Source organism: Haliotis asinina, chromosome 3, assembly GCF_037392515.1.
Source record: "Haliotis asinina isolate JCU_RB_2024 chromosome 3, JCU_Hal_asi_v2, whole genome shotgun sequence".
NCBI lineage: Eukaryota > Metazoa > Mollusca > Gastropoda > Lepetellida > Haliotidae > Haliotis > Haliotis asinina.
Window position 1 is genome coordinate 72,468,935 of NC_090282.1, and position 18,971 is coordinate 72,487,905.

At 40.0% G+C, this 18,971-nt stretch overlaps 1 protein-coding gene across 1 annotated transcript; it reads right to left on the reverse strand.

Moving 5' to 3' along the window:
- Positions 1–2,125: 2,125 nt before the first annotated feature.
- LOC137279019 (acid-sensing ion channel 2-like) lies at positions 2,126–15,496 on the reverse strand. The gene is made up of 6 exons (XM_067811504.1): positions 15,377–15,496; positions 13,537–13,992; positions 10,741–10,822; positions 8,896–9,014; positions 8,338–8,433; positions 2,126–3,340 (listed from the first exon to the last, which is right to left on the reverse strand). The coding sequence occupies exons 1-6, from the start codon at positions 15,494–15,496 to the stop codon at positions 2,738–2,740; spliced, it is 1,476 nt and encodes a 491-aa protein (XP_067667605.1). The 3' UTR covers positions 2,126–2,737.
- Positions 15,497–18,971: the final 3,475 nt, after the last annotated feature.

Genomic DNA, 18,971 nt, shown 5'->3' on the forward strand with positions numbered 1-18,971 from the left:
CTTTCAGGAAATGACTGAATGCATTTATTAATGCTTGTATTGTATTCGAAATTGGTATTGTGAAATTGACTTGTGACTTTGTATAACTTGCTCTCTTTGCTTAATAATACACTATTTGAATGTTTTAGACTTGTCTTTGTTCTGTTTTGCTGGTTCACAGGGGATTTCGTACACCTTTTGTCACGGCAAATTCTTAACCGTAACAACAGCAGCCCATGAACGGTACATTGGGGAACTACTGTGGGACAGCAATCAGTGTGCCCGGACTTCGTGTGATATCCGGTCTGACTGTAGGGACAGGTTGAGAGAGCCACGAGACCCTACGTCAGGAGCGTACACCAGCTTGCTAAAATAACTGGTTGCAAGACAAATAGATGAAATTACATTCAAAAACATTTCCCTCATTGTACGTGCAGATCACGTGATCCTGAACTATCAGGTCTCAATTAGGACACAAACTAAACCTGAACTCGAAAACATGTTCCTCTTTTATTCCTCTTTATAACGATAACATCATTTTTGCGCGAGTAAAAGACACAGCTTGTGTCGTAGTCATTAATCATTATAGCATGACATAAATGAAACCGTTACGTTGACAATGAAACTCCAGTTTTTTCAGGGGAATATACTTGTGGGTATTCAGTCGTCAGCAAGGCTTTTCTCGAAACGTTCGTCACCTTTCGAACTTCGTAAGCCCATTCTTAAGACATTGGTTACGATCAAAGTTACGACTTTTAGGGCTACGAACGTTTGGAGAATAAGGACCCAGAAAGTAGTAAACGTTTCCTTCAGCTGTCCCTCTACATGAATACCCCAGATCAAGTCAACCAACTGTTGCTTTCACATTCAAAACAATAGTCCGTTCATACACATACAACATTTATTCACAGTATTAAAAACGTACATGTTTACACACAGTACGTGCTACGTATTATTCATTGGCATGAACCTTAATTGGCTATTTTCATATTGTCAAAAACTTATCACAGATTACACTGACTGTGGAACAGTGGATCACCTGACACTAACTTGATTTCTATTAACAAGCAAATACACATAAAAATACGTTCTATGTTATAGTGAGTGAGTGAGTTTAGGTTTACGGCGCACTGAGCAATATCCCAGCTATATGGCGGCGGTCTGTAAATAATCGAATCTGGACCAGACAATCCGGTGATCAACAACATGAGCATCGATCTGCGCAATTGGGAACCGATGACATGTGTCAACCAAGTCAGCGAGCCTGACCACCCGATCCCGTTAGTCGCCTCTTACGACAAGCATAGTCGCCTTTTACGGCAAGTATGGGCTGCTGAAGGCCTATTCTACCCCGGGACCTTCACGAGTTTCTATGTTATATGGTGTATCTCGATGTATGGCTGAGATGGCTACACCTATAGTAGCTCTTTTTAAAACTACTGCCGGGAGAGCTTCCTATTTCATTGTGCATTTTGTTGGTTCGGGTATTTGAGGGTGTGTCAAATTACTGACGTTTTGCCCTGGCAACCGAAAAACTTTGGCGATCTCTGACATGGGTTGGGAACAGATTTGAAAACTTCTCAGTTTCACAGAAATCGAACGCATTGATAATTGTACAAAATCGAGTGAAGAAGCAGCTCTTATTTCCCAGAGTTATTTCCCAAGCGGTCTAAAATATTTGTTCCTGTGTTATCTGTTATCTGAAACGTTGAAAAACCGACCTACTGTTGTCTAAATATTGTGTGAGAGAATTAGCTAGCTGTATGTCATTATGAAATGTCCACGGTCCCTAGTGTGGTGATCTACCTTCTGTTGTTGGCGATCTATAGCCTATTTTTATATTGTGTTGTCTAAATAGCGATATTAGTTTTAACTTTCCACAGTAGTTTTAAGTTAAATTATGATATTCTATTTGTTTTATAGTATAAATATAATAGTCCAGGTATATATAAATATATAATATTCCAGTCTTTTATAATATACATATAGTCCTCTTCAGTGTTAACTGTTCTCGTCATGACCGCAATATTACCGATGTGACGTTAAATTTTAACTCACTCACTCACATTTGGAAATAACCTATGTCATCGGTTTTAAGTGATATAGCCACTGAATAGCATTGTAAACAGAAGCAGAGTAAAGAATGCATTCACAGGTATTTTAATATTCAAAATGCACGTAATGTCACTAAGGCAGACATACAACAATATATACTGTACAAAATGAGTTAGGGATATTGGTATTTTATGATTGATATTTTATCAATGGGTCAATAAATAAAAGGATTGTTGTTCCTATTTTCAAAATTGAAATATATCCCTAACTATTTTTGTTCAGTATATTAACGACCATGAGAACTGGAGTACAGCCTTGGGCAAAGGGCACTCACTTTTACATGCATATTTCTAGTAGAGTAGGACAGGGTTGTTATTGCTCCTGTGTTGCCTTTTGTCTAAAATATTAATAACACGACCGCTGTCCATATACTACTATATCACTGCCCTATCTCCTAATGAACTGTATCAAGTTGGACATGTCTCATTATGTCGGTTGTAAGTGATGGTGCCGAGTACCTATTAAACAGCGTTATACACATGGTAACAGAGGCAGAACAGTAAAATTACAGGAGTATCTGGAGTGCGACATTTGGTAACGGATACTCATTCTCTCACGCAAATTGCGTGAATGGCATGTGCTGCCAGTTGGGTAGGACAAGGTTAAGTTTATCAGAACACCTGGTGTCATCAATGACAATGGTTTATTTGGAGTTGTCTCCTCTGTCAATCTTATGAACTTTGTTTTTTTCAAAAAACATCGAGAAGACAGCGATACATATGAAGTCAAACACCTCTAACACTGTCAGCAGACTGGCACCAAGCAACAGACCTAGTGCGCCACCGATGTCACAAAACAGGTCCAGGACCCCATATTCCAGCTGTTTCTCAATGTGTTCGTAGGTCATAGAGCTCATATACATCTCCAGAATGACGAGATTCCTCCTCCAGTACTCTTCAGTCTTACCCTTGGCCTTGGTGTACGCAGAAATGTAGTTCCTGGTCAGTGGACAGCTGGAGCGTTGGGTCGTGAACCTGGTGTAGCTACATGGCTCAGGACATCCAGCTTCACATCCAGTGTCTGTCTGCAGATACCTAGCTTTAGCTGGGTTATAACATTCATTGAACTGTTGAGCGGTGCAAATTGCTACCTCGACTCTTAGGTTTGCAGGGATTATGCAGCTGCACATGCTGACGATGAAATCCACCTCACAATCAGCCTTGCATGCATCCCGTGAATATTTTCCAGTGATGTACTTCAGGAGCCTGTCTCCACAGCCGCCTACACCTTCATGTGCTGTCACCTTCTGCCATAATATAGAAAATAGATATCATCACTGTGTGAACAATAATGCTTTTTACAACACCCAATCCTGTAATGCTACCCTACCACGACAAATCATCGGTAGTCGGCGTTTATGTTTTTATGTGCAAGTAGATACTCTGATCAGATGACATAATAAAATATTTAAAATATTGCAAAAATAATTAGAGCCAAGTTGACGTGACTCTCTCATAAGTAGCAAATGCTACCCGCAATTTTATCTGGATATTATTACAGTATGGAATATTTTATTGTGTGATTGAGAGAGTGAGTGACTGACTGACTGACTGAACCAACAAGTTTGTGGTTCATGTGGTGACTGTTGTGGATGTTGTTTAGCACCACAGACAGCATTATACTCATAGTAACACTCGCCAGGAAGGCGTTGAGTGAGTGAAACATTAGAAACATTTAGGAATCATCATTATAGGCGCCACAAGAACATGGCTTCAAACATTGTAAGAATGTGGAGAATGGATCCGCTACTTTGGCAATGGACACTTTTCGTACTGTCGTACTGAGGCTCATGTTTTTTCATACGACCGCATGTTCCCTACCCAGCCTTACAAACAATCCGTGAGGATGCCCTTTACGATAAGCAAATGTGCTGAATTACAACTTTTTAACATATTTGCCAAATATTAGTGTGCTGCAAATGCAATGCTGAAACCAAAACAACGACTGGAGGCAGATCACCATACGGTAGACAGTGGGGACTTACTGTATGATGGTGACACACTTGCAGACTATTTAGCCAAGCATTTCACAGAGATGATGAAAACTGGAAAATCCCAGAAGTATGCAAGAAAGGAATAATACTTCCTATATACAAGGGCAACAGAAAAGTACAGACCTATAACACTGTTCCCAGTGATCTACAAGCTTTTTGAGAAAGTAGTTCACCACAGAATAATACAACACCACTATGAAAACGATTCCATACTGCCAAACCCTCAACAGTAAGGGACTTGGTACAATCACAGCCGCGATCAACGTAAAAGTGGCCATTTTACACAACCAAAGCCTTGGGGGCAGGTTATGTGCCGCATTCATTGACATAAAGAAAGCCTTTGACACTGTATGGCACAACGGATTACTGTGGAAGCTCCACCGCCTTCACCTTCCTGGATACCTACTAAGAATCCTATTGGACTCGTATGTAAGTCTCCAGAGCTGCATTATCAGTAACGGCTGTGCCTCAAGATGGTTCCCTCTACAACGCGGAGTCAGACAAGGAGGAGTCCTGTCGACATTTATGTATCTCCTCTACATCAATGACCTCTTAGAACTCCTCCAGCACAGCGACTATGGTATCAAAGTTCCATCGCTGCCTTGTGGAAATCCCCCAATCGCCGACGATATGTGCCTTATAGCAGTCCTCAGTCCAAGGAATCTCCAACTAATGATGAACATTGCTTACAACTACAGCAACAGATGGAGGTTCGAAATCCACCGACAATACGTGAGAACATCTGTTTCTCCCCCTACGTGTAAGTACGAGGTGATGTCAATAAGTTTTGAGCCTTGAGCATTTTTCATACCCAGGTGTCACAGCCTATGGTAGGACATTGAACCTTGGGGTGTAGCTGATGTGATATATAAGTTTTGGTACCCTACTCTCAGAAGTTATTGAACAGCTCACAATGATAGAAAGAGACCCCCCTCACGGCAGTGAAAATGAATAAAATTGAGTATAGAGCAGTAATTAAGTTTTTAGTTCTTGAAGGAAACTCGGCGAAGAACATTGAATAAAGTCTTCCCCTTCATCTGCTACCATCAAACGATGGGTCAATGAATTTAAGCATGGTATATATAGTCTTGAAGATGATCCCCGTCCTGGTCGTCCAAGGACAAGCACTAGCCTGGAAAACATTGACAGAGTGCATAGACTTGTGCTGGAAAATCGTCGAATCACACCCCACGAGTTAGAGAAGACCACAGGCATTTCACACGGATCCATCGAGACAATTCTTCATGAACATCTCTTCATGTCTAAGGTGTGCGCAAGATGGGTGCCAATGCTTACAGATGAAATGAAGCAAACAACGGGCACCATAAGCAACTCCACGCTAACCAGATACAACAAGAATGCAGAAGATTTTCACTTTAGGCTAGTAACCTGTGATGAAACCTGGATCCACCACTATGATCCTGAGAGCAAACAAGAATCCATGGAATGGAAACATGTCACGTCTCCCAGGACCAAAAAGTTCAAAGCCTCCAGATCAGTGCAGAAGGTAATGGCGACAGTCTTCTGGGATAGCAAAGGCGTCATCCACATAGATTACTTACCAAAAGGAAGAACAATGAATGGGGAATATTACGCTAACTTGTTGAGGCAAGTGCGACAGTCAATCAAGGAGAAGCGCCGGGGCAAGATCAGACGTGGCATTCTTCTACATCAAGACAATGCTCCAATACACGCCTCTCGCTGCTGCCCAGGAATGCGGGTACGAAATCTTGCCGCATCCCCCCTACTCTCCGGACCTGGCACCGAGTGATTACCATCTGTTCCCAAATCTCAAGAAACACTTGCGTGGTCGTACACTTCAGGATGATAATGAGCTTATTGCTGCTACTGAGGCTTGATTGAGGACCAAAATGGCGCCTTCTGCAGAGATGGCATCAGCGCCTGGCAGAAAAGATAGAACAAGTGTCTTGACTCACAAGGGGACTATGTTGAAAAATAAATGTGGTTCATACCAATATTTTGTGTTTTTCTATGCAAGGCTCAAAACTTTGACATCCCCTCGTATCATCCCATAACTCGTTCGTACGTATCAGCAACAACTCCATCAAGCCTGCCAATGTCGTCAAGCATTTAAACTCGAAACTGTCTCCAACTGACGCTATTGATAACGCATGCAGAAAAAAAAGCATCCTTTCATAACATCATTGGACTTGGAATAAAACCGAAATCCCTCCTTTAACAGCTGCTGGCCTTGTGAAAAAGATAGTCCTGCCTTCGATGTTATATGGGTGTGAACTATGGAACAATATCAGCACGACAGACCTACGCTTGAGACAACTAGGATATATTTTGCCAAAGCGATTCAAAGTTTCTCACAGCACACAAGAACGGACATGTCTCTTAGCATGCTAGGCTGGCACTTCATCGAGGGTGAAACAGACAAAAGAAAACTGATGTTCCTCGCTAAACTCCAGCGCCGTATCCAGGCACCTCTTCAAAACCAGATTATTCAGGCACCCTTCCAGGTCAAAAGCGCAGCTTCATCACATACATCATCGAAAAGCTCCATAAATTCAACATGCAGGACCTGTTCCTGCAATATGTACAATCTGGAACTATGCCAATAAGATCATTGTGGAAAAAAACTGCTGTCCCCTGGGTCACGTCAAGGGGCAGACGTTACGTCAAACAGCTTGGATTCCTCTCCTGTCTCTTGGTAGCCCCACCCCAAGATCTCTCTTTGCCAACACTGTGGCACTCCATATACGGACCTAATCCAACACATTGCGACATGTTGCACCCATCCACAGATCCTTAGACTAAGGATATTTTGTGGGCAATCATGTGTGACGTCTACCCCATCAACCTGCACGTCATGCTGAACGCCTGTAATGACCAGCAACTCCTGTTCTACATGATGGGCATGCCACCGTCCACCCACCTCTACTTATCCTGCCGTAGTGAGTTCCTGAAGCTGACATCCAGCTTCCTGATGGCATCCGCCTCTGTGTACAACTCATTGTGTTAAACCACACCACATCTCATGTGACATGTAAGACTGTTTCCCCTATAGACACATGAACTGATATATAAATATATACATAAACATGTACATAGTTTCATGTTCGCATTTTGTTACAATCTCCACACTTGGAGGAAATAAAGATGACGATGATGATGATAACCCCCTTTGAGGATACAACCACTAACAATCTGAGTTTCTATTTTAAACCATCCAATAATAATAATACATACCTATCCACAAAACATCAGTTAGCATCAGTTTATCAATTAGTTCTTTTTCTTTCACAATTTCGATAATTATGTAGGAATTAACATGAACAAAACTATATGCTCCACACCTTAAACGCTAAAATATTTATCCTCTGAAAAATCAATACAGTCAAGCAGAAAATGCTTGATCGTTCGTCTTACACCGCAAGAAGTGCAAAATGGAGGATCCTCACTTTTAAGCTAATGTTCATGTGTATATCTTGAATGACCAACACTGCAACGTTGTATAGTGATCCCTAGAGTGAGAACCAAAGTAGGTGTAACAAAATAGCGACTTATTCATATCTACTTGGGTGTCCCACTTTTGCATCAGATCACGGATGTACGATCTAAAAAGAAGAGATTAATAATCACAGAATGGAATACGAAGTGGTGTCACAGATTTGTCGAGTGCTGCCTTAGTACCAAACTCGGCCAATGTGTTACCGGAAATTCCAACATTGCTAGGTAACCAAAGGGGGATGATGTCGTATTGGAAGTAGTCAAATCAACAAATAATTTAATGAATGAATGAATGAATGAATGAATGATCCTTTATGGCCTGAAGGCACGAAAGGGTCTGAAAAGATTATACAAAATGTATAGCTAGGGTGTCTATTAATATAATTACGATCTGTTAGTATTGCGTTTGCTTCTGCTGTGATAATTGAACTTCCATCAAGTAATCGAGAAGATATTGTTCTAGATCCATTGACAGCGACATAAACCATTTAAAGACCTAATGCAATATCTTATTTTCGAATAAACGCCAGTATACCTGAATAAGTACTTAAATGGTCTAACATCTCCTGTGTTATTGTTGCACAAATCACCATTAGATGGTGGTTAGTTTGGACATAGATTTTTCATTTTTAATTTTTGAAACGAAATAGCGGCATAATTAACGCAGCTGAAAATATAGCCGGAGAGCCAGTTATGTTTACTAATGATAAATGCGTAATAAATAAGTAAGTAATAAATAATCATTTTGAAGTATAACAAAGCATAAAACTGACCTTCACTCCAATACCGATGAAGTGCTGTGAGCCAGGAGCAACTGCTATTCCTGTCTCAGACATGGTTGGGAGCACGTCCGGAGCGTGAACAGCCACCTTCAGGTCACAACAAATAGACATTACCACTAGAAATATCATGGCGATACATAGGATTGCTAGATGTGATAAATGATATCAGGAAAGAGCACGCATTTGTCGACATAGGTACATGCATGCTGGGGCAGCAGTTTTCCTGTTTTGATACCCCCCTGCTTACAGATATTGGTGACAGCTGTCTCCGCAAATCAGAGTAGGTTTGTGATCAATATGTCTTACTATGAGCAACTTTATACAGCTCAGTCGTTGTTCTGCAAACTAGTCATGGGTCTAAGATGTTTGACTTTTAGTGTGTTAGTTATCGCACCTGTGCTCAAGTAGTAAAAGAATACGAACAACCAGGGATAATGGTAATTGTTGGAGGGGCGGTGTATATGGGTGTTTGCTGAGGATGAGCACCATTTAATGGGGTCATTAACATAACTTTTATTCTATATTTACACACTTTTCACTGACACTCACCATAAAGCCTGTGCCAAGGTATCCTTCAGAACTCCGAGTATATTCTTCTTCCTGGACATTAAGTAAGAGTCGAAGACCATGGGCACGTCCGGAATTACGAGCAAGCAGTGAACCATTTGCTGGAGTAGAGAGCACTTGTGTGTGCATTTTACAAATGTAAACATGAATGTGACTTGATAACACCCGAGCGATTACACAGACACATTTGACTCATTCTTTTTTCAACAGGCTTGTTTTAAGAAAGCCTTTATAAGTAGATCTTTTAAAGAGACCATAAAATTAAGTGATAATTTGCCAGATATCCACCTCTTCATTTACCATGAAATGTCAAACTCATTGCGATATCTAGCTCGATGCATACTCATAATCACAGATACAATGTCAAATGGGTTCGTTCCATACCGCCCTTCATGCAGGGTAGTGGCAAGCTAATCGAGACTGGTAAGTGGATGTTGATAGTATTCAAGGATATGGCAGACATGTTCAATGAGTGATCTCTCTGTGCTGCGTGCTGGCCTTAAAAGCGTGGTAATGTTCTGTTGGAAATACTCTGTGACAATTCGAGTCCTGTATGCTCCTGTGTCGTCATCCTGAAACACGCCCACAGTAAACATATGTGCCTCCAGTTGTCACTGTGGTACTGCCCAGTCACACGTGAAAAGCATACTATGGAGTTCTGCTAGTCAGAGTGATCCAACCTCCCATCCCAAATACTATGGTTCTGGCTAGCATATTGGCATGATCACCCCGTTGCATTAGTCTAGTCCTTTCATTTACTCTTCTTTCTGATTTGCCTGTCAATGAAGATCAAAGTATAAGGGGATTCAAAAACAGAATGTTCGCCAAACAATTATTGGTACAGTACTGTCGCATTTGCTCAGGTTCCATCCGTGAAGACGAAGAACAGCAGTAGGTCTTTGAGGGTTGCTTCCAATATAAAGATAGACGTTAACCATGTTTTCATTCTAACACCCATGGTCGACCAGACTGACCATGGTGAATAATTTCTGTCAGTCAATGAGATGACTGTAATTTCATTATGGACTGTTAACTGTTTGTGTGACAGTGATCTATACAGTTAAGCTGTAAATCCAGTTTTAAATCCAAATTTTACGAAAATGGCGTTCTCTGAAAAACTGCAAAACAGGTTGTCGGTGGGATAATATTTTGTCCTAAATCTGTATACAATCATGCAAGTTGGTTCCCGAGCATTATCATCCAATTGTAAAATTTGCTCAGTATCTTTTATTAATTTACTTTCTGTTTTAAATGGAAGAGATCACCCAATTTTCAATAAATGTCTGATCTCTTAAAACCAATACATTGCTATTAGAAAAAGATAATAAGACTCGCATTTAACGTATGTCAGTTCATCATGAACCAGTACTTTTAGACTTTGAATGCTGCATGTTCAAGCCATCTACAATTTGTTGACTCAAGGTAGGGCCAAGGGATTACTGGCATACCCTACACCGTATAGCCGTTAAAACTGCCAGTTCCTTATTACTGGATATTTAAAAAGAGCACATACCCACGCAACTAGTACATGTTCAATGTGCTGGCTCATACAACTCTTGCAGCCACTGGGCGTACCGAGTTCTTGCGGCTTTCTCACCCTTACGAAGCACTCTAACCGTGAATGTCCGGGTTAGAATATTGACCTTCAGAAACCCATGCTTGTCGTACGAGGCGACTAACACATGTCATCGGTTCCCAATTGTGCAGATTGAAGCTCATGTTGTGGGTCACTGTATTGACCCTCATAAATTTAATCATCCGAGGACGTGGAAGTAACACTCGTTACTAAGTCGCGGGATTTGGATGTCTCCATGACAGTTAACTTACAGTTATACGTGAAACATTTCCCCATATCGGTATCTTGGTAGATAAAGTCGCCTCGTCCACATGACGCTGACTCCCAATCACACTGAAAGAAAATACGATGGTTGATTAAGGCTGACGTTAACATGACCGTGCCAGGTCCACTGACTGCTCCTCGCAACAGAGGTTGAAGAATTCATTTGCGTTGTCGTCTTTATTGTTGAGTAGTAAAACACCAAATAGTGTTTTTGTTGCTGCATATTTAACCATCCTCAATACTTACTGATTTGGTTGATTTACATAGTCATTCTACTACATATCTCTTGCTGAAAAAATACCAGTGACGTTTGGAAATGGTATAATGTGTTTGTATTCTTTAGTAGAATAATTTATCATAAACGTAACACCAGAGGGAACGCAAGGCTGGCTTTTTGTCAATTTTATAAACAGAAGACAACCGAAATTATGTCTAATCTTTTATTCTACAACAGCACTGTCAATTTAACAGCTGAAAATTGATGCTGACATTTAATTGCAATAAGTTCAAACTGATCACAGTCCGTCAGTTGGAGATACCTTTGAACTAGCACGTTTGGTCCCGTAAAGCTTGTACATACGCCGTCCAAGGTCGCCTCATTGAGTTCATACGAGTACAAGAGGCAAGTGGTCCCACTAAAACAACAATCTCTGTTCCTACTGTGAAAGTGTGAGTGGCTGTCTACCTGCAGCAATCTTACGTCCAATTTCGTCCCAGAATGTTCAGTGGGAGTCATGTCCGGTGAAAGAGCTCGAGACAGGCATGGAATAATATTTATGCTGCTCTGAGACAGATAATCCGTCGACACCCTTGCTGTGTGCGGATTGTTCATGCCAATAGCGTTGTTGACACTGGTCCCACATATGGTCATCCACAGTGGATTCCAGCATTCCGATTGATGCCTAATCGTATCGCTTGGACACTGCTCCCTTTGACACATGAGCTAATTCTACTGTTACTGATGCTGTTTGAGTTTGGTTCAGCAAGTCATGTAATGTTGTAAGATGAGAGCCCAATTGTCTAGCTACAGCAGTTGTAAAACTACTTTCGTGCAACTTTCCAATGGTCATTTCCCCCTACTCACTCGTTTGTCTAGGCATCGTTTGTGAGGGCTTCTAGCGACAATACTGGATTGTTTTTGGACACAAACCTTTGTAAAGAATATGAAATGCATGCTTTCCATCCATAACCGTACAAACACGTGCTAAAATTATGTTTTTGCTGCACTATTTCTGTGTTTGTGCTAATCTTTCGTAGATGTCAAAATGCATGACGTCGTCTCATCTGAGATCATTACACCACCTAACCATGAACGTTCCATAAACATGAACGCTTACTTGCATGAGATTTCTTTTTATTATTATTGCTGTATAATTATGAAGCATGGAAGAGTTAAGCAGGCTTGCAAACAGTCATGAGTATTTGCCTCATCTAAATATTTCCAGAATGGTCTTGTGAACTATGGCACCTGTTAGTATGTTCCGATTTTCCACACTATGTAATTAGATTTTATGACATGTGGATTGGAATTGAGCACCAACATTTGCTGAAACTGTTACTAAAATAGGTTATGCACGTAGGTGTGACACAGGCATACCGAATTTAACCAGACGCTTATGGTCAATTTATGTTGCGATGCCTACGAATATGCAGTCTGTGTCACAGTAAAATAGATGACGTAATAACCGGATTGGTATACAAGTTGAAACTTAAATTATTCTGGACGTTTTCGCGTGTGTGCGCGAGTGCGTGCCTGAGTGTTCCCATCAGTGCATGAGAGAGTGAGCAGCATTTGTGTCAAGGCCAGCTGAAGATAGCGATTAGCCGAGGCATGCGGGTGCATCTTAATTAACAAATGCTAATTCCTTCATATATGTTATCATTACCACACTCACGGTATGGACGAGGTTCTCTCTCTGCATACCTGGAAGTCATGTCTCTGTTATTAGAAAGACTTCTTCACAAAAACATTACATTAAGGCAATTTATATTCATAGATAAGCTATCTAAGTGTCGTATAAATGGTGAATATTGTATTAAAGTCTCAAAAGTAACATACATGTATAAATACACTTAACAATTTACAGACCCGTGAAGGTCCCGGGGTAGAATAGGCCTTCAGCAACCCATGCTTGCCATAAAAGGCGACTCAGCTTGTCGTAAGAGGCGACTAACGGGATCGGGTGGTCAGACTCGCTGACTTGGTTGACACATGTCATCGGTTCCCAATTGCGCAGATCGATGCTCATGTTGTTGATCACTGGATTGTCTGGTCCAGACTCGATTATTTACATACCGCCGCCATATAGCTGTAATATTGCTGAGTGCGGCGTAAAACTAAACCCACTCACTCACTAACAATTTACAGTACTCATTCCACGTCAGAATTTTAAGCGTTATTCAAGTAATATAGCAACGCATGTTTTATTAATGAAATGGCGAACAAGACTGAACATCCCAGACTGAAATAACACATAAACTGAACGAACAGATATTAGATTCTATGCTGCCAAGTGAGTAAATCAGGGAGTGTGCTCTCAGCAATATTCCAGCTATATAGCAGCGGCCTGTAAGTAATCGAGTCTGGACGAGACGATCCAGTGATCAACAGCATGAATAATTCGTGCAGTAGGGTCCGCTGACAAGAGGCGTGTAGGATAATGGAAACGATTTCTATTTCCGGATCGCTGTAAGTAAGCATATAGAGCGATAAAGAAAAGTTGATTCCCCTATAAGTAATTATGACCACGTCAAGTCCCACTATCATTTACTATGTTACCTACCTTAATGATGCTGTTTTCCATGGTGTGTCCATAACTGCTGTTCACTGACGTTTGTAGAGGGGTAAACGTGGAGATGTCCAACTGACTTATGCTGGCGTTTGGTAACTGTTCATTGAAATCAGTATATGGATAAGTTACTTGCAACACATCCCTCCATCCAAGATTCTCAAGCAGTGAACGCCTCACGATGTTGTTATTACATATTGTTATCGCTGGGAACGAAAGGGTGTTTTTAAGGATTTGTTCTACTCTCACGTTGACAGGGACAGACAGATATAGAGATATCTGATTGCAGATGTTGAAAGTAGTGAAACCAAGTCCGCCACAAAAGATGAGGAACCAGACTACCCGTCTAGTGGTATGGGAATTGGCGTCACATATTTGAGGTAATCCCTGTACAGTTACCACCTCGTGTAAAGGTTTGTTGCCGCTCATTGCCAGAGAGTAGATAACGCTCTTCAAGAAGGCGAGGGTTTAGGTTTCAAACCTAGCGCACATTAGCGTGTTGTTGCTTGGTGTCTCTGTCTATATATATATATATGGGTTGTGTTGTTGAGTGTCTTCATTACATAACAGATGCATGTTGACTTTGATAATTGCTTGATGACTGACATTATCGCAAAGGGTTTTTTTTTACTTTCGTGAATTGAATGCATTAGTAGTTGTTAGGTAACAGATATGCTAACAGCTAAGTGTATTTGCCAGAAAGGTAAAATCGATCTGAGACAGAGCATTGGCAGTATCCTTGGGTGTGGATGTGGTTACGAGGAGATAGGTGAAGTGCGGTAGGTAAAAGGTGCATTTAATCTTGAAGGACCCCACAAGGTACATTCCAGTAACTCTGTACGTTCGGTAAATAGTGCCAGTTTATCGTTATTATTCTCAGCGAATGGATATTTGTCTGGACTTGAAATTCAATAGAACCATATTTGGCCTATCTCTGTCTCGAAGTAAACGTTTGTGTTTCCAGTGTATTTGTCTCTCGGAACTGTTACCTCTTACTTCTTACTCAAAGGTTTAACATCATCCCACCAAGTGGGACCTGAGAGGCCAGGCACAATATGGCACAAATAGTAACAAAGAAACTGCTTATTGAAAAACAATTTTAAAAAACTTTCTTACACGATTCACTCTTTGGCTTTCAACATGATATAGCAAGCGTTTCGTATCAATGTTGAAAAGCATGATGTGTCACATCACTGAGTACGATCAGGAGGTGGGAAATAACAGTTACTACTAGACGAAAGGTGGTGTTGAAATATTTGATCACATAGCTCACAAGTATACCGCCAAAAGAAAATCCAAAAGATGGCCTCTTCTCATGTTTGTTAACATGCCGAACGTTGCCGGGATTGTTGTTCCCAAGAGCTTGGTTTCCAAGAAGAAATTTTCCCCAGGCACTGTGTGAGGAATTATTACTTCATCGAAGACGGAGCAGGATGAGTACAGCTGCAGCGTGTCGACATGCAAAGAGCAGGTTTATCTGTAGCATCCGACACCGGAAGAGTAACATCACTTGCACTGTGTGTAAGCGCGAGGAAAGACCCCTTTAAGTGCAGTTTAAGTTTTTAGTCCTATTACTAAATTCAAATATATTAATTGTTGTGGAATTTCATAAACTTTTACTTTATAACGTTCAGTTGGTTTTGTTCCAAAGAACGGTATGTTGAACTACCAAACAAATCTTGAAATGTGTGTAATTATACATACTATTGCCCTTGACTTTAGTGTAAGATATATACAAGACTAAAAAATGAGCGACTGGGCCTGACAGTCCAATGCAGAGTAATAAACTGTATGAAATAAGTTGTTGGGATGAGGGTTAAAGTGTAAATCGTACCTCATACTCTTTCTCTTTCTTGTTCGTAGCTTTATTTATAGACGACATGACTGGGTGTCCGTCGTTGTTGTCTTTTGCGGAACAGACGTGTATATTGTCTTTTAAATTCTTCTCTTTCATTTTGACCCGTTAAGGGTCAGGGTAGAACAGGTCTTCAGCAACCCATGGTATGAAAGGCGACAACGGTTGTGGTAGCTGGCGACTAACGGGATCGCATAGTCAGGCACGCTGACTTGGTTGACACATGTCATCGGTTCCCAATTGCGCAGATCGATGCTTATGTTGTTGATCACTTGAATGTCTGGACCAGACTCGATTATTTACAGACCATATAGCTGGTATATTCCTGAGTGCGGAGTAAAACTAAACTCACTCACTCATTCTTCCTTCATAGACGAGGGCCTGATTACAAATCTAATATGATGACTAATACTGTGTCATCATGAACAGCTCACAAGAGGAGTATCACATACTAGCAAAAGAAATTGCAGCTTTTGAATTGCAGCTTTTGATACTGCAACAAGTTTTTTTTCTTCGTATTCAACAATGTTTTCATTCTTTTAAGACATATGTGACTTTGAGAGTCCTGGACAGATGAATATAATGTCTCAAGAGAAACAAGTGTTTGCCAAGAACATTGCCAATAACAACTGGTGCAAACAAGTGAAAATACAATGCTTCTTCAAAAAATGCAAATTATAGCTATTCTTGAAATTATCGTGAAACCGCCCCCTAGTTATCACAAATGCGAGGACTGCTGCAAATGATACCATTTGGCCCGCTGATTCAGGTCAAAATGGCCACAAAATGGCCACATGACAAAATGGCCACACTGACCCAAGTCAAAATGGCCGAACAAATGGCCACAAACCCCTAGTCAAAATGGCCATACTAAAAATTCAAAATGGCCACACAAAAAGGTCAGAGTGGTCATACATTATTTTATTATTTTTCAATACTCATGACATTTGTATTATTTTATATCAAGGCGTAAAAATGAGAAAAGAAGTTATATCAGACAAACTTGATGTTTTTCACACATGTTTATTACAGCCGGTCTCGAGAAGGGTGAACTTGTCTATCACGTCAGGTTTTAAGACAAGTTCACCCTTCTCGAGACCGGCTGCATTATATTACAGCCGGTCTCGAGAAGGGTGAACTTGTCTTTCACCTCAGTCTCAAAGTATCAATGAGGAAAGTCATACATTATTTTATTATTTTTCAATACTCATGACATTTGTATTAGTTGATATCAAAGTGTAAAATGAGAAAAGAAGTTATATCACACAAAACTTGCTGTTCATTATTGAGGTACTTTCCTCATGGATACTTTGAGACTTAGGTGAAAGACAAGTTCACCCTTCTCGAGACCGACTCACAGAAGGGGAAACCTCTACTGATGGAGTCTAGTGGATAAACCTATGTCCAAAAGGTATTTCCCCTGTTCTCAAATCTATGAAATGATAATACATATATCATCTAGTAAATAAAGTTGATTCATTGTAGCTCTTTATTACTATATATATACTTTGTAATGTAATATTGTAAATATAACGCAAACATTATACGTATGATGTTATATTTATTAAATGTATTTCTATTTTAGTCTTCAAGAGGTCAGAAGGTGTAATATCCACTTATCCTCTAATCGGTTTGTTAAATACTTATCAACACATGATTACATACATTGAGTAACCTTAATTAATATGCGAATCTAGAAGTGCCTCTTTAACTAGTCGCCATTGATCAAATAATTGTTAATCCTTGTGTCTATTGTTATTCTTTTACTTTTCAGGTGAAGGAAGCAGCCATGGCCAATCTTCAGGAGGACTATTGGAATGATCAAGTTTTTGACTAGACGTAACAGCTGACTGGAGCATTAGAAGATCAAGATTTTGACTAGAAGTAACTGATACGAAAGCGCCATTGAACAGGACACATGTGTATATTGGCGCTATATAAACATCTATAGATTATTATCATAAGATGCCGGCCAACAGTTTGAAACAACATGCAAAGACATGTTGACATGACTAAGTGTTCATTTGACATTATGTCGAGTTTACCTGACATTCTGACTGCGAATTCTTATGTCTAGTATGCAGGTGATGTTAGTTTCCATGTTGGAGCTAATAGGAATGCCGAAAAATGGCGTTGTGCCTTGGCCATAAAATGGTGGCTTTGTTGTCCAACATACAACTGACGGCCATGACGTATATCAAAGTCGAATGTCATCACGCTCCATAAAGACGGGGGGAGGGATGTTCTTAAAGTGGCAAATTAAATACTACAATTTATATTCTACAGTAAAGCATCTTATCCAAGAGCCACAAAAAATTATCATAAATCCAGATATATTGACAGGTCGATAACCAAGCAATAACAAAGTCACACAAGATTAAATTCCCGCGTGCATGAGAAAACAACACCAAACACACAAATACACACACTGCATACTCATCTAAAAACACAGAAGGTGACTGAGGTCACCAAACCAAACCTTTTAGGTCGCTTAAGTCCACATACGTAACCAACTTGTGCTAATAACATTACATTTAAAACAGTCCCATTCCCATACCGTATATTTCGGTCAAATCACTATTTCGATCAAACACTAAACGGTCTGATGGACCCGTGTGAAATATATGCACAACTAAGTCACAAAGCGCATGTTAACTTATCATTAACTTATCATTATCATCATGAGTATCATTTCGTGTCTCATTTGCATGATAACGGTCCTTATATCTACACCAAAACTTGACACCTATTGCAAACTGCAGCAGCTGTCTCAGGTAAAAATAAATCAGAATGTTGACAGCAACTTCGATTGCGATTCCTTCCCAGGAATTTACATAATCAAACCTTATTGCAATTATGTTCTTAATTTCAAACATACAAGCATGTATTATTAAACTTGGTAACATACAGAATTTTCATTTGCCCTAAATATGACAAGATGTTTCATTGTTTAACTTTGTTGTTTAGGAACTATGAGCAGAGTTAGACTGACATTATTACATCAAATAACAGGCGACAAGACATAAAATGTGTTGAATATTTATTAGGCTGATGCGAACAATATTTACATTAATTTTGATGACATAAAATGAATGTGGATGTTACAGAACATGTTAGCAACGAAAACAGCATTAGATTGGTATATAAATACTTGCCACGTGGTAAATGCCATGAAGTGTATATGACTACGACATCGTTCAATTTGGTAAATCACTCAGTGAATGCGTTGTAATGTCAATGTATAACACTTTTCATTCACATAGCAGTGACGTTGTATATTATTCATAGAATGCACAAATACAGGTCTCCATGTGGAGTGTGATCAGAACGCACTTCAGGGGAAAGACACGGGTCAAGATAATGGAAAGAAGTAAACATTTGCTTCAGATTTCCAAATATACCCCTGATCAGCTCAACCGGCTGTATATCCGGCTGTTTGACTAACTTTGTTAAACCTTCGTGATAATAGTCTCTTTACAAACACATCTATCGTTTATTTATATGATTACAAGCAGTTTTATACATAGAAAGAATATGTTTTAAAACCTCCATGTGTAAATCCATCATGTTTTAC